Source organism: Pygocentrus nattereri, chromosome 12 (genome assembly GCF_015220715.1).
Source record: "Pygocentrus nattereri isolate fPygNat1 chromosome 12, fPygNat1.pri, whole genome shotgun sequence".
NCBI classification, from domain to species: domain Eukaryota; kingdom Metazoa; phylum Chordata; class Actinopteri; order Characiformes; family Serrasalmidae; genus Pygocentrus; species Pygocentrus nattereri.
Genome location: NC_051222.1, coordinates 36,593,176 through 36,606,971, shown reverse-complemented (window position 1 = coordinate 36,606,971; position 13,796 = coordinate 36,593,176). Strand labels below are relative to the sequence as shown.

Below are 13,796 nucleotides of genomic sequence, written 5' to 3'. Positions count from 1 at the left end.
GTCAAATGTGCAAAACTGTGTATGAATATTACCTAATTCAATATTTCTAAAAATTGCTGACCTCAGCCTGTAGGTGGCAACAAAGCTTTTCCAGGAGTTGGATGGCTGAGATCTTTCATGTGTTAAGGGGGTAACACCTTTTGGAGGAGTCCTTTGATGATGAATAAATTCTTAACAGAGCATCAGTAACACATCAACAATTAAGAGTGAAGTAGCAGTTGTGAAGCGTCTGAATACATTGAGGTAAACATCTTGTAGATGTACTGTTGACACTTTACCTAGTCTTACCCAAACCTAACCCTAACCCTGGCCGTAATCCTAACCCTAACCTTAACCTCAATTCCAAACCTAATCCTAACCCTCATATGTTTTTGACATGTTACTGAGAGCATGTTGAGTCTTTGTGAACCTTTTTTCTGGAAACATGTACAGAATCTTTTCATGCCCTTTAACTACATTTATGGCATTTGGCTGACGCTCTTATCCAGAGCAACTTACAATTTGATCATTTTACACAGGCAGGCGAAGGTGGTGTTGGGAGTCTTGCCCAAGGACTCTAATTGGTGTAGTGTAGGGTGCTTACCCAGGTGGGGGATTGAGCCCTAGTCTACAGCATAGAAGGCAGAGGTGTTACCCACTACACCACACCAACCACTTTAATCATGCAGAATGTTCTTTGAGTGTTCATGGATCTATATAGAACCATTTTCTTAACTGAAAATCCCTTGAAGGACTATCATTTTTTGAGTCTTGAGGCTTTTTTACTCCAATTATATTTTACACCCCTATTTAAGCACCCCTAAAATAACCCTAAAAAGTGTAATGTGCAGTAAATAAGTAAGTAAAGTTGCATAAATATTACGCAGGAGACAATGAAGTGGTGTACTTCCACATCCAGTGAACCATCTACAATGTCCACACAGAAACACACAACTGGGTGACTATATGCTGTAAACAATCGAACAATAACATGTACTGATAGTTGTGCAATATGTATAGATGTATAAACGGAGTGGGAGTGTATCGCAATATGAGTAGAAAGATGTAATGTAATGTCCAGCTGGTGCTCACCCAGGTATTTGTAGGTGTCTACCAACTCAACATTCTGATCCATGGTGGTGATCATGGTCCTACTCCTCCTGAATTCCACCACCATCTCCTTAGTCTTGGTCACATGGCAGATGGTTGCTCTCACAACACAAGGTCTTTGTATTCTCCTTCCTGCCCATCCCTAATGCACTCGACCACCAAAGAGCTGTGAGAAAATTTCTGATGGTGTTAGAGGTCTGACCTGTATTGGAAGTCTGTTATGTACAGGGTGAAGACGAAAGGGGAGAGCACAGTTCCTGAGGAGTTCCAACGCTACTGACCGGATGATCTGAATGGCAGGTTCACAGTTGCACATGCTGGATTCTTCCAGACAAGTAGTCTAAGACCTATGGAATCACAGACTTGTCCATCTGCGTTTTACCCAACAGGTACTGGAACTGAATGCAAGTAAAGACAAAGAAAGTGATTCTCACTGTGTTATTCTCACGAGTTCTGGTCCAAATGGGAGCATTAGCCATGCCAACATGACGTTGATAAGCAAATTGCAGAAGGTCCAGGAAAAGGCTGACCTGAAGTCTAAGATGTGACAAATGCTAAAGATGACACATTCACAGCTCTTCAGCCTACCTCTTGGTCCTCTGATGACATGTTTCCTTCTGAAATTTGTCTTTGTGGTTTTATCTTCAGTGTGACCAGAACATCCTTTGCAACACAAACTGAGCTCAGTGTGTGAACCTAAACAGGCCAGTACCAATGAGTCACTCAATACAACAGCCACTTTGAAAATCTTACATATATTTTAGTGTGAAAATGCTAAGAGCATTGTGTTATAGAGAACTTGAGGGTCAAGTGAACTGTGTTGGTTCATGGTTTTTTTTCAAATGGTTTTTTTTGTAGTTGTGTTTTAAATGGTATTGACTGAGTATCTCAATGCCACGACTCCTTTGGTTAAAATATAAATCTCTCAAAATAATGACAGAATACCAAAGCATTGAATATCACTGACTTATTATGAAATATTGACTTATTACTTTCGGTATTAAGCAAGAATTGATTATTTTGGAAAAAGTAGTTGAGAAGTTGTGGTAGCTTAACAAAGTTTGGTTCCAGATTCCTCCTCAATGCTCCCAACTATTGAACACTTTGTTAAATGCCTTTGGCTGTGATCATAACAAATAGCATAAAATTCCCCTTGACCACACATTAGTCGATGAGTAGTTGCTAGGAAACCAAGTGGGTTTTAGATCACTTCCTGCCAGAAACAAGTGAGATGCTTTAACTCTTTAACCCGTAAGACTGCTAAGTTTGTGACCTTCATACATTGAATGTCCAAAGGGCAGAGAACAATATCGCCTCATTTATGTGTTAACAGCAACCTAGGTCAAAATCTGTCGCCTACATTTTTATTTTTTTATATAGTAAGATCATGGGGTTGGTCAGAGTGGTCTTCAAACCCAGAAGGTCTTGCACTGGGGTTATATTAATAGTACTAACCACATCCTCAGACATCAGTTCTAAACTCTGTTCATTGTTAGCTGACAAGTAGAAGCGAGGTAAGAGTTTGAGAAAATCTTTTTCATTAATTCTTTTATTCAGGTGAAGTTGCAGTAAGAATGATCATTCTTTAGAAATATAAGCAAACACATAGCATTGGATTTGAATATACTATGAAGAAAAAGCTCTTTTAATATGTTCATTTAATGTAAATATGTCAGGTTACAACTTTTCTGGTGTCATCAAGAAACATATCTTTCTTTAACTGTTTGGAAATTTGACTGAAGTTATGTAGATGCTTGTCGTTTGCTTCATACATGTCCTATTTTTACACCCCACGAAAGGTTTGGACCCTTTACACCATGTTTGGAGATACAGATATCAAGTATTTATTAAGCAGACTTTATGATAAAGTTTATGATATAATTACATATGAGTCAGTTATTAAATTAAAGGACATTCTTATGTGGAAAAAGTAAGTGTATTCCTTCGTTTATCAGGTAAATCATGCAGCTCAGAAGACTTTTGAATTTAAATCTTTATATCTTTGTTGTCAAGATGAAGAATTATGAAGAAAGAACAGTTTTTCCAGCAGCAGTTTTGAGAGCAGTGAAGGTTTCATTTATTACTTCAATAGATTTTGAACGGTCTTAAGAACGTAAAAATATGTGTACATTGCCATGATTTACCATGACAACAGAACCAAGACAAGAAACAGCTACTTAGTTTTTGTCTGTAGAACACGTGAATTTATGTGGGCTGGAGATGCAGCCGTCTACAAGTTACATCATGAGGGGTAATCTGAGGGGTCCAAGCACTACCTGCCTCAGGCAGTCAGTACAGGCCTGTCTGCAGATCAAACAATATAAAGCATGTGCATTTAGAATGGCCTCTCCTGATGAATTGTGAGGAGAAGGTAAAAGCAGGTGTCTGCCAAATTTTGACTTTGGCTGACCTTTTGACCTTGAAATGGCATAGGCTGTTAACAAATGACTAAATACTCCGAAGGCAGCACAATTTTTACATGACTTAAAGTGGCATAGCTGTTGAATTCAATGAATTGAATCATTCCATTGCAGTTATTCCTTCCCCTGTATTTTACACTGTGATGCTTAACTTTCCTGTCGTGTTCGGGTCAAATCTGACCGATTTACAACTTAAAACACTCATAAATATTGTGTTTTACGCCTGATCGTTCACATATGTATAGATGTGTGAACATGTGTATGTATGTAGCAGCAAATAGTAGAATTATGTCTGGGTGTATATATGTATATGCATATGTATAGATATGTGAATATGTATATGTATGTATATCTATATAAATTTTTTTTCCTCCCCCCCTTTTTTTTTACTTAGTTGTCTGTTTATTTACTTATTTTATTTGTCTTTTCATTTTCTTTCTTTTTTGTTTCTTTTATTTTTATTTATTTATTTATTTATTTAAGTATCATTATTATTATGATTGATCATTATTATTATTTTATTTATTTGTTTATTTTTCTTTTCTTTTTTTTTTTTTTCCTTTTTCCTCCCTTCTTCTCTTTCTTTCCTGTCCTCTTTTTTATTGCCTGTCAGGCCTGGCCAAACAAATAAAATACAAACTTTAACAAGAATAGGCTTTAGTAACCTATAGAGTATATGTTTGGTACATCAGTACATTCGGATTACCATTCCGATTGCAAAAATTGCCAGACATGACAGGTTATTAAAAAAAAAAAAAAAGTGATGATCACCTCTTTCATTGGATTTTGAGTGTTTAATCAATCAGTCATTACTCCCGTGGGGTTCCCGGTCAGAAGTGACCGCCATAGGAAATTAATGGGTATCCAGACATATGAGTCACTTATTAAATTAAAGGACATTCTTATGTGGAAAAATTAAGTGTATTCCTTCGTTTATCAGTACAACAAACATGTCTTATTGAAATCCGGTGACCCTGATCAGGTGTTGATGATTAGAACATACGTTCGTGAAAATCTTGGAGCAACTTGTCTTATTTAAACCTCAGGTATCTGCTCCGTTTGTCCTTTGCTATTGGTTTGCTTGGTATCATCATGCTTAGATGAAAGGAGCTCCCATAGGGATCTCTAAGGATCAGAAAATTTCATCAGAAGATCTGAAGGTACCTTTTGCCACCGTAGATGTAAAATTACATCTTCCATTAGAAAAACCCTTCACAAATTTGACCTACATTGGAGGTGCGTGAGGAGGATGCCTTTGGCGTCAAAAAACAACATCCAGCCAAGAATAATATCTAGGCATCTGAAATGAAACAAAAGAAGAAAATTGAAGCTGAAGAAGTGGACCTTTCAACAAGAAAATCATCCTAAATATACAAGTAAACCAACCAAGGAATGGCTAAAAAGGAAGAAATTGAGCATGGAATGGTCTAGTCAAAGCCTAGATGTCAGAAACTGGTAGACAGTTTTAGAAAATGGCTACATAAAGTTGCTTCTGTCAATGGGGGCAATACCAGTTACTGAAGCCAGGGTATTGGCAGGGGTGTACTCACTATGTAAGCAGACACAAATGACAATTTTTTTAGTTCTATTACATAATGTTTATCTATATATAATAGGTCAAAAAAGATGACCATTTCATGGGTGTCCTTACTCATTCACAGGTCTGTAGTAAATAAGTACCATGCAATTGTTTTAAATATGTCTACTTAATATAAGCAAGAACTTTATCTTTCTTACCAGTGTATGCACAACTTTACATTTTACGTCATTTTATCTTGTTTTTGAGCATTTGTGCCTGGTTTGACATTTGACATATAAATAACTTCAAAATGATTTATGACTATAAGACTTTTGCACAGCAATATTCTTTTTCAGACCAGGGCTGTATGTATGTGTTTCATATTTGCATGAGATGATAAATTGTGATTTTGTGATTCAGCAGACAGAACAATCATGATTTTTGTCAATTAACGTGGTGTCTTTACACAGCATAAGATCTGGTGGGATGTCAGGCAGGATGGTGCCCGTTCTGTATCACCACCTCCTTTTCCTCATTGTGCTCACACCAGGTTAGTGCATGCTCCTCCCACTCTGTGAACTCTGTGACTCCTATATATCATATTACAACATTTCAAATGAACACAGTCCCCCATCTGGAACACTGCACGTAATATGTCTAGTAATATAAGTGATGTGAAACCTATAAGGTAGTGTTACAGTGCCTTTGTGATGGACTTAAATGATCATTTAAATATTAAATGATATTATAAGTTGACTATTATTGTGACCTGTTCACGCCTTCTCAGGCTGATAACTTTTATGTCTATAGTCAGGGATGAATAAATTATTGGGTCATTGGAGACCATGCCTACCGGGGTCTTAGGGGTGCCAAAGCAAGTCATAAATACTAGTCCAACTAAATGAAGAAATGTTACCATGTGCTTTTCCCATGTCAGTTATTCTTGGTTTTGTGGTTTGGTATATTGTTATCATCAGGATGCTGGGGCAGATCTAGGGATGGGGCAATGGGGGCACTGGCCCCTTTGGCCCCAATGGGGCACTAGTAAATGATTGACTGGCCCCATAAGTGTCCCTCTGCTGTCATGACTTAGGCATGACATTGATCTATATGCAAACTTGTTTGCCTTTCAGCTAAATTTGCCATTTCAAATGCTGAACATGACACTCAGGTAAATCATGCAGCTCAGAAGACTTTTGAATTTAAATCTTTATATCTTTGTTGTCAAGATGAAGAATTATGAAGAAAGAACAGTTTTTCCAGCAGCAGTTTTGAGAGCAGTGAAGGTTTCATTTATTACTTCAATAGATTTTGAACAGTCTTAAGAACGTAAATATGTGTACATTGCCATGATTTACCATGACAACAGAACCAAGACAAGAAACAACTACTTACGTTTTGTCTGTAGAACACGTGAATTTATGTGGGCTGGAGATGCAGCCGTCTACAAGTTACATCATGAGGGGTAATCTGAGGGGTCCAAGCACTACCTGCCTCAGGCAGTCAGTACAGGCCTGTCTGCAGATCAAACAATATAAAGCATGTGCATTTAGAATGGCCTCTCCTGATGAATTGTGAGGAGAAGGTAAAAGCAGGTGTCTGCCAGATTTTGACTTTGGCTGACCTTTTGACCTTGAAATGGCATAGGCTGTTAACAAATGACTAAATACTCAGAAGGCAGCACAATTTTTACATGACTTAAAGTGGCATAGCTGTTGAACTCAATGAGCTGAATCATTCCCGGTCAGAAGGGACCGCGCTAGGAAATGAATGGGTATCCAGACTGTATTCATCCATCAGACAGAGAAAATCCTCATACACACCCCCCAACTCACTCACTCATCCTCATACACACCCCCCCAACTCACTCACTCATCCTCATACACACCCCCCAACTCACTCGCTCATCCTCATACACACCCCCCAACTCGCTCGCTCATCCTCATACACACCCCCCCAACTCGCTCGCTCATCCTCATACACACCACCCCAACTCACTCGCTCATCCTCATACACACCCCCCCAACTCACTCGCTCATCCTCATACACACCCCCCAACTCACTCGCTCATCCTCATACACACCCCCCCAACTCACTCGCTCGTCCTCATACACACCCCCCAACTCACTCGCTCGTCCTCATACACCCCCCCCAACTCACTCGCTCGTCCTCATACACCCCCCCCCAACTCACTCGCTCGTCCTCATACACACCACCCCAACTCACTCGCTCGTCCTCATACACACCACCCCAACTCACTCGCTCGTCCTCATACACACCCCCCCAACTCACTCGCTCGTCCTCATACACACCACCCCAACTCACTCGCTCGTCCTCATACACACCCCCAACTCACTCGCTCGTCCTCATACACACCACCCCAACTCACTCGCTCGTCCTCATACACACCCCCCAATTCACTCGCTCGTCCTCATACACACCCCCCCAACTCACTCGCTCGTCCTCATACACACCCCCCCAACTCACTCGCTCGTCCTCATACACACCCCCCCAACTCACTCGCTCGTCCTCATACACACCCCCCAACTCACTCGCTCGTCCTCATACACACCACCCCAACTCACTCGCTCGTCCTCATACACACCACCCCAACTCACTCTCTCGTCCTCATACACACCCCCCAACTCACTCGCTCATCCTCATACACACCCCCAACTCACTCGCTCATCCTCATACACACCACCCCAACTCACTCGCTCATCCTCATACACACCACCCCAACTCACTCGCTCATCCTCATACACACCACCCCAACTCACTCGCTCATCCTCATACACACCCCCCCAACTCACTCGCTCATCCTCATACACACCCCCAACTCACTCGCTCATCCTCATACACACCCCCAACTCACTCGCTCATCCTCATACACACCCCCAACTCACTCGCTCATCCTCATACACACCCCCAACTCACTCGCTCATCCTCATACACACCCCCCCAACTCACTCGCTCATCCTCATACACACCCCCAACTCACTCGCTCATCCTCATACACACCACCCCAACTCACTCGCTCATCCTCATACACACCCCCAACTCACTCGCTCATCCTCATACACACCACCCCAACTCACTCGCTCATCCTCATACACACCCCCCCAACTCACTCGCTCATCCTCATACACACCACCCCAACTTACTCGCTCATCCTCATACACACCCCCAACTCACTCGCTCATCCTCATACACACCACCCCAACTCACTCGCTCATCCTCATACACACCCCCCCAACTCACTCGCTCATCCTCATACACACCACCCCAACTTACTCGCTCATCCTCATACACACCCCCAACTTACTCGCTCATCCTCATACACACCCCCCCAACTCACTCGCTCATCCTCATACACACCCCCCCAACTCACTCACTCATCCTCATACACACCCCCCCAACTCACTCACTCATCCTCATACACACCCCCCCAACTCACTCACTCATCCTCATACACACCCCCCCAACTCACTCACTCATCCTCATACACACCCCCCCAACTCACTCACTCATCCTCATACACAGCCCCCCAACTCACTCACTCATCCTCATACACACCCCCCAACTCACTCGCTCATCCTCATACACACCCCCCAACTCACTCGCTCATCCTCATACACACCCCCCAACTCACTCGCTCATCCTCATACACACCCCCCAACTCACTCGCTCATCCTCATACACACCCCCCCAACTCACTCGCTCATCCTCATACACACCCCCCAACTCACTCGCTCATCCTCATACACACCCCTGTAACCAGCTGCAGGTATGCATGCTTCATAGTGGGCAGAGCTTGAGCCGGCGAGCCAAAATAAAATAGGAGGTTCCGTGGTGGGTGGCGCTGTCGCCTCACAGCAAGGAGGGCCTGGGTTCAATTCCCTGACCGGGTGACCGTGGTCCTCTCTGTGTGGAGTCTGCATGTTCTCCCCGTGTCTGCGTGGGTTTCCTCCGGGTTCTCCGGTTTCCTCCCACAGTCCAAAGACATGCAGTCAGGCCAATTGGACGTGCTAAATTACCCCTAGGTGTGAGTGACTGTCTGTGTCTGTCTGCCCTGCGATGGACTGGCGACCTGTCCAGGGTGTTTCCTGCCTTCCGCCCAAAGACTGCTGGGATAGGCTCCAGCACCCGCCCCTTGACCCTGACGGAGAAGTGGCTTAGGAAATGGATGGATGTCCAGTATGTGTAGAAAAGTATTTAAGTGTGTTTTCTGCAGAGGTTAATAAGCGTTAACTTTTTCCCCCTTAGAAAATCATCAGAATATTTAGTTGACCAAGCTTTCCCAAACATTTCCATTCTACTGCAAATACCACGAATTCCACTAACCAGTTTATTTTCTTTTACCATTTTAATTTCTTGGATATGAACAATTTTTTCTTTTTCTTCAGGAGATTCTGCTCAAAGGATGAATGCCAACCATGCGCCTCTAAAGCAGTGTGCTCTGAATGAGTCATCTGTGGGTATGAAGACGTTTCTGCTCATTTGAAAGAGAGAAAATGGCTATTTCAGTTTGTATAAGTAGATCTTATTGGACGTAAACAGATAAAAGTTGAGTGTTGAGTGGCAGCATCCAATAGGCAGGTCAGAAATATTCTTTGACATAAGCAGAAAACATCAAAAGCCTGTCTTTCTACTACTTCCAGAGCTCCTTGTGAAGATTCCTGGGAGCGTGGTAGAAGGAACAACAGCCACTCTCACATGTCAAACCACCTGCAATCTGACTGACCCAACATTCATCTGGTACAAAAATGGACGTCCTTTAACCACAAAGACCATCAAGAACAACCAGCTCCACCTGCAGACGGTCAGCAGTGAGGATGCAGGCAGTTATAGCTGTGCTGTAGGAGGATCTCAACACCTCCGCTCTACTGCTCACAGCCTCAGAGTCAGATGTGAGTACGCTTCATATGAGGACACTTTCTTACTTTCTTACTTAGTCCATCTAATCATAGACTTTAACCAAACTTACCTTGAGGTGCCAAAGGTCCGTAATGTGCAAACAGGACTGCATAGCTTTTTTACTGAACCTTGCTAAATAAAACAGACTTAATATTGGCTTAAACGTGTCAGAGCAGAAGTCGTGTGCTGTCTTGAGTTGTCATGACAGTTTATCAAGTAGTATAACAGTGTCATGTTACCATTACCCATAATTTCCATGGCAGTTGGTTTTATTTTTGAATTTCTTTATTTTTTTATGCCGACGCTGAACAGATTTCTAAAATGAAGACACATGAGGTGTCTTTACACTCATCTTGTCATATTCATGTTTTTCTTTATATTCATTTTTACGTAAAGTCAGATTCTCTGTTAATGTGTGTGTGCTCTGTTGAGGGGCTCTCTTGCCCTGAGAACAGTGTTTGTCGGGGTATCTAATTGCATTAGAATAAGCAGGTGTTTCTTATAGGGATGTATGGATGTGTGTGTGTGTGTGTGTGTGTGTGTGTGTGTGTGTGTGTTTCTAATCATGTTATGTATGTGGGGCCATTCACCATCATATAAACCAGAGCCAACTCGGACACAGGAGGAGATCCCACGTTCGGCCTCCGGGACTCTCTTATTCTTATTCTTCTTATTAATTTGGAATAAAGTTGCTCATGTTTAAATCCAGATGGTGTCTTCAGAGCTTTCGTCTCCCCACCTACACAACTGAGAATAAACAACACACAAACTTACAAAGTCAAATGTCACAAACTCAATATCACCTAACCCCCAACTGCTCCCCGGGCGCCGTGGATTGGGCTGCCCACCGCTCCGGGCAAGTGTGCTCACTGCCCCCTAGTGTGTGTATTCACTAGTGTGTATGTGGTGTTTCACTTCATGGATGGGTTAAATGTGGAGGTGGAATTTCCCAGTTTGTGGGATAAAAAAGTATCACTTTACTATTTATTCCATTTTATTTTACTATTTTTTCCCCCGATTTTCTCCCCAATTCCACCCACAAGTCACACCAGCCTCTGAGATCTGTGAAGACCCATCACATTTTTTTTAAACTGCCACTTTCTTCTGAGCGAATGCACTTAGAGGAAGGCGTCAACTGCCATTTCCATCACATCAGCTAACAGATGCCGGTGCTGACTGATATCGCAGTGTGTGATGGGAGGTATGGGGGGGCCACCCTACCCACCCAGAGAGAGTGAGGCCAATTGTGCTCCCTTGGACTCCCAGCCACAGATGCACACCAAGGATTGAACTTGCGAACCCCTGCTGAGTTTGCTTAGATGGTTGCACCACACAGAAGCGCCAAGCTGGACGGCAATTTTGGCCTCATTATAATCCTGCATTTTGTTTTAACTCAAATAAATGAAGCCTGTTGTACATAAAAGTCAGTATATCCCACATATTGCTCAACAATTTTAGGTTAAGGGAATGTTTTTGATGATTTTGTGTGCACTCAAATGCCGTTTTTTGAGTTGAATGAACTTTACTATTTAGTTTTGTCTGTTGCTACGGCAACTTTGAAACCCCACATTCAAAATGCTTCCATTCCACCCAGGCTGCCTTTCCTCGGGTGTATGCTTGTTAGGTATGATTCACTCCACTGCCTGACGTTGCGTTGTTGAGTAAGAGTGAAGCTTATCGTTCTCTTCGCTGATGAGTGGGCCTTGGTTTTGGTCAATGGCCATGCTCACACTACAGGTTAACTCTTCTGTGTGTGGCAAAGTGATCAATGCTACTTAATTAGAAAGAAAGTTTGCTCAATTCGTTTTTTAAGCAAATCCAACTTCTCTGGGTTTACAGTGCAGTTTTAATTGCTAGTATAATTTTTTTTTTTTTTAAACAAACTTTTTCCCATTTGTGATGGCAGACCGTCCAAAGAACGTCTCAGTGTCCATCAGTCCCTCTGGTGAAATAGTGGAGGGCAATTCAGTGACTCTGACCTGCAGCAGTGATGGAAACCCACCTGTGAAGATCTACACCTGGTTTAAAGGATCAACATCAGTAAGAAAAGGAAAAACCTTCAGCATTCCCAACATCAGATCTGAGCACAGTGGAGAATACACATGCCAGAGTCGGAATGATCATGGAGAGAGAAGATCCACTGCTGTGCAGATTAATGTTTTATGTGAGTTCATGTTGAAGCATCAACCCCTCAAAATTACACAGGCTTATTTTTCAGTAAGTAGAGGGACTTCAATCTAATCTATAGTCAAAAGAAGTCGGTAATAAAACTATATTATCTTTCTGTAGATCCTCCAAAGAGGGTCTCCGTGTCCATCAGTCCCTCTGGTGAAATAGTGGAGGGCAGTTCAGCGACTCTGACCTGCAGCAGTGATGGAAACCCACCTGTGGAATGTTACTGGTTTATAGGAACATTATTAGTAGTTAAAGAAAAGAACTACACAATTCCCAGTGCCAGCTCTGAGGACAGTGGAGAATACAAGTGCAAGTGCAGGAATGAACTTGGAGAGAAATACTCTGAAGCTCTAACTCTGGATGTTTGGTGTAAGTGCAGGTTTACTTGCTCCAGTTGTTTAATCTGTATGTTGTAGTAATTCTCCTTTATATCTATTGGTAGTGATGATTAGATCACACTGCTGTTATTCTCTGATTTCTAGATCCAACAAAGAACATCTCAGTGTCCATCAGTCCCTCTGGTGAAATAGTGGAGGGCAGTTCAGTGACTCTGACCTGCAGCAGTGATGGAAACCCACCTGCGAAGAACTACACCTGGTTTAAAGAAGGTGGAACCTCACCTGTAGGATCTGGACAGAATTACAGCATCGTCAACATCAATGCTGACCACAAAGGGTGGTATCACTGTGAGGCTTGGAATAAGCTTGGAAAACAAAATGCAACTGCGGCTTTATTTCTACATCCAGGTCAATGTTTTAGCCGTTTAAATTATTAGAGCATGAGCCATTGGTTAATTAAGCTTGGGGCAGTCGTGGGCTGGAGGTTTAGGGAACCAGCCTTGCGACCTGAAGGTCACCAGTTTGATCCCCTGAGCCTACAGTACGTGACTGAGGTGCCCTTGAGCAAGACACCTAACCCCCATCTGCTCCCCGGGTGCTGCCGATGGGGCAAGTGTGCTGCCACGGGCAAGTGTGCTCACCGCCCCCTAGTGTGAATAGGTTAGATTGCAGAGGTGAAATTTTCCCATTGTGGGACTAATAAGGGTCACTTGATCTTAATTAACTAGCCTGAATGAATGTGGTGTTGGCAACAGCTGCATAGCTGCAACATCAAAGCCGAGATATTTTCAGTGGTTTGTGTTTCTGATTTCCAGTTCGCAGTTACACAACTGTCTTAGTGACTGTGGGACTAGCCTGTATTGGAGCTGTGGTCACTGTGTGCTTTGTCTATCTGCTGATCAGACGGGCTAAACGAACAGTTCAGGTAAGAATCTGAAATGTTGTTTGTGCTGTGGTTGTTGCTCATAATGTACCTCATGGTTGTTACACACTCTACTGGATTTCAGGGGTGGTTTGACTGCATGGGTTCTCTTTTCGGACCCACCTTCTTCCCATTTGACCCATCTTTGGCAGCTGATTCAACTCACTATTGGCTGATTAATGATGTTGTGTTGGTCAAAGGGGGGAGTGTTGCTGTGGAAATAGTAATAAATGGATAGAGCTGTTTAAAATTATATTAGAGGAAAATATTGGAAATTCAATAAAAGTTATAAATCATGTTTATGAGGGTTTTTCTTTAAACTGAAGGGTAGCTTCTTAGCACATCCACCATCTATTAGCATAGGAACCATTGCTGTTCTGTTCCATGTTATTTTGTTCTTTTTGGGATCATTTTGG

General features: G+C 42.5%; 1 protein-coding gene across 1 annotated transcript in view; it reads left to right on the top strand.

The window, feature by feature from the left end:
* The first annotated feature begins 5,526 nt into the window (after positions 1–5,526).
* Positions 5,527–13,796, top strand: part of LOC119264698 (B-cell receptor CD22-like) — a 10,199-nt gene continuing 1,929 nt past the window's right edge. The window contains exons 1-5 of the mRNA XM_037543330.1: positions 5,527–5,578; positions 9,435–9,506; positions 9,690–9,938; positions 12,235–12,489; positions 12,603–12,838. Of these exons, the coding sequence (XP_037399227.1) occupies positions 5,527–5,578; positions 9,435–9,506; positions 9,690–9,938; positions 12,235–12,489; positions 12,603–12,838 (864 nt within the window). The remainder of the gene's footprint in view (positions 5,579–9,434; positions 9,507–9,689; positions 9,939–12,234; positions 12,490–12,602; positions 12,839–13,796) is intronic.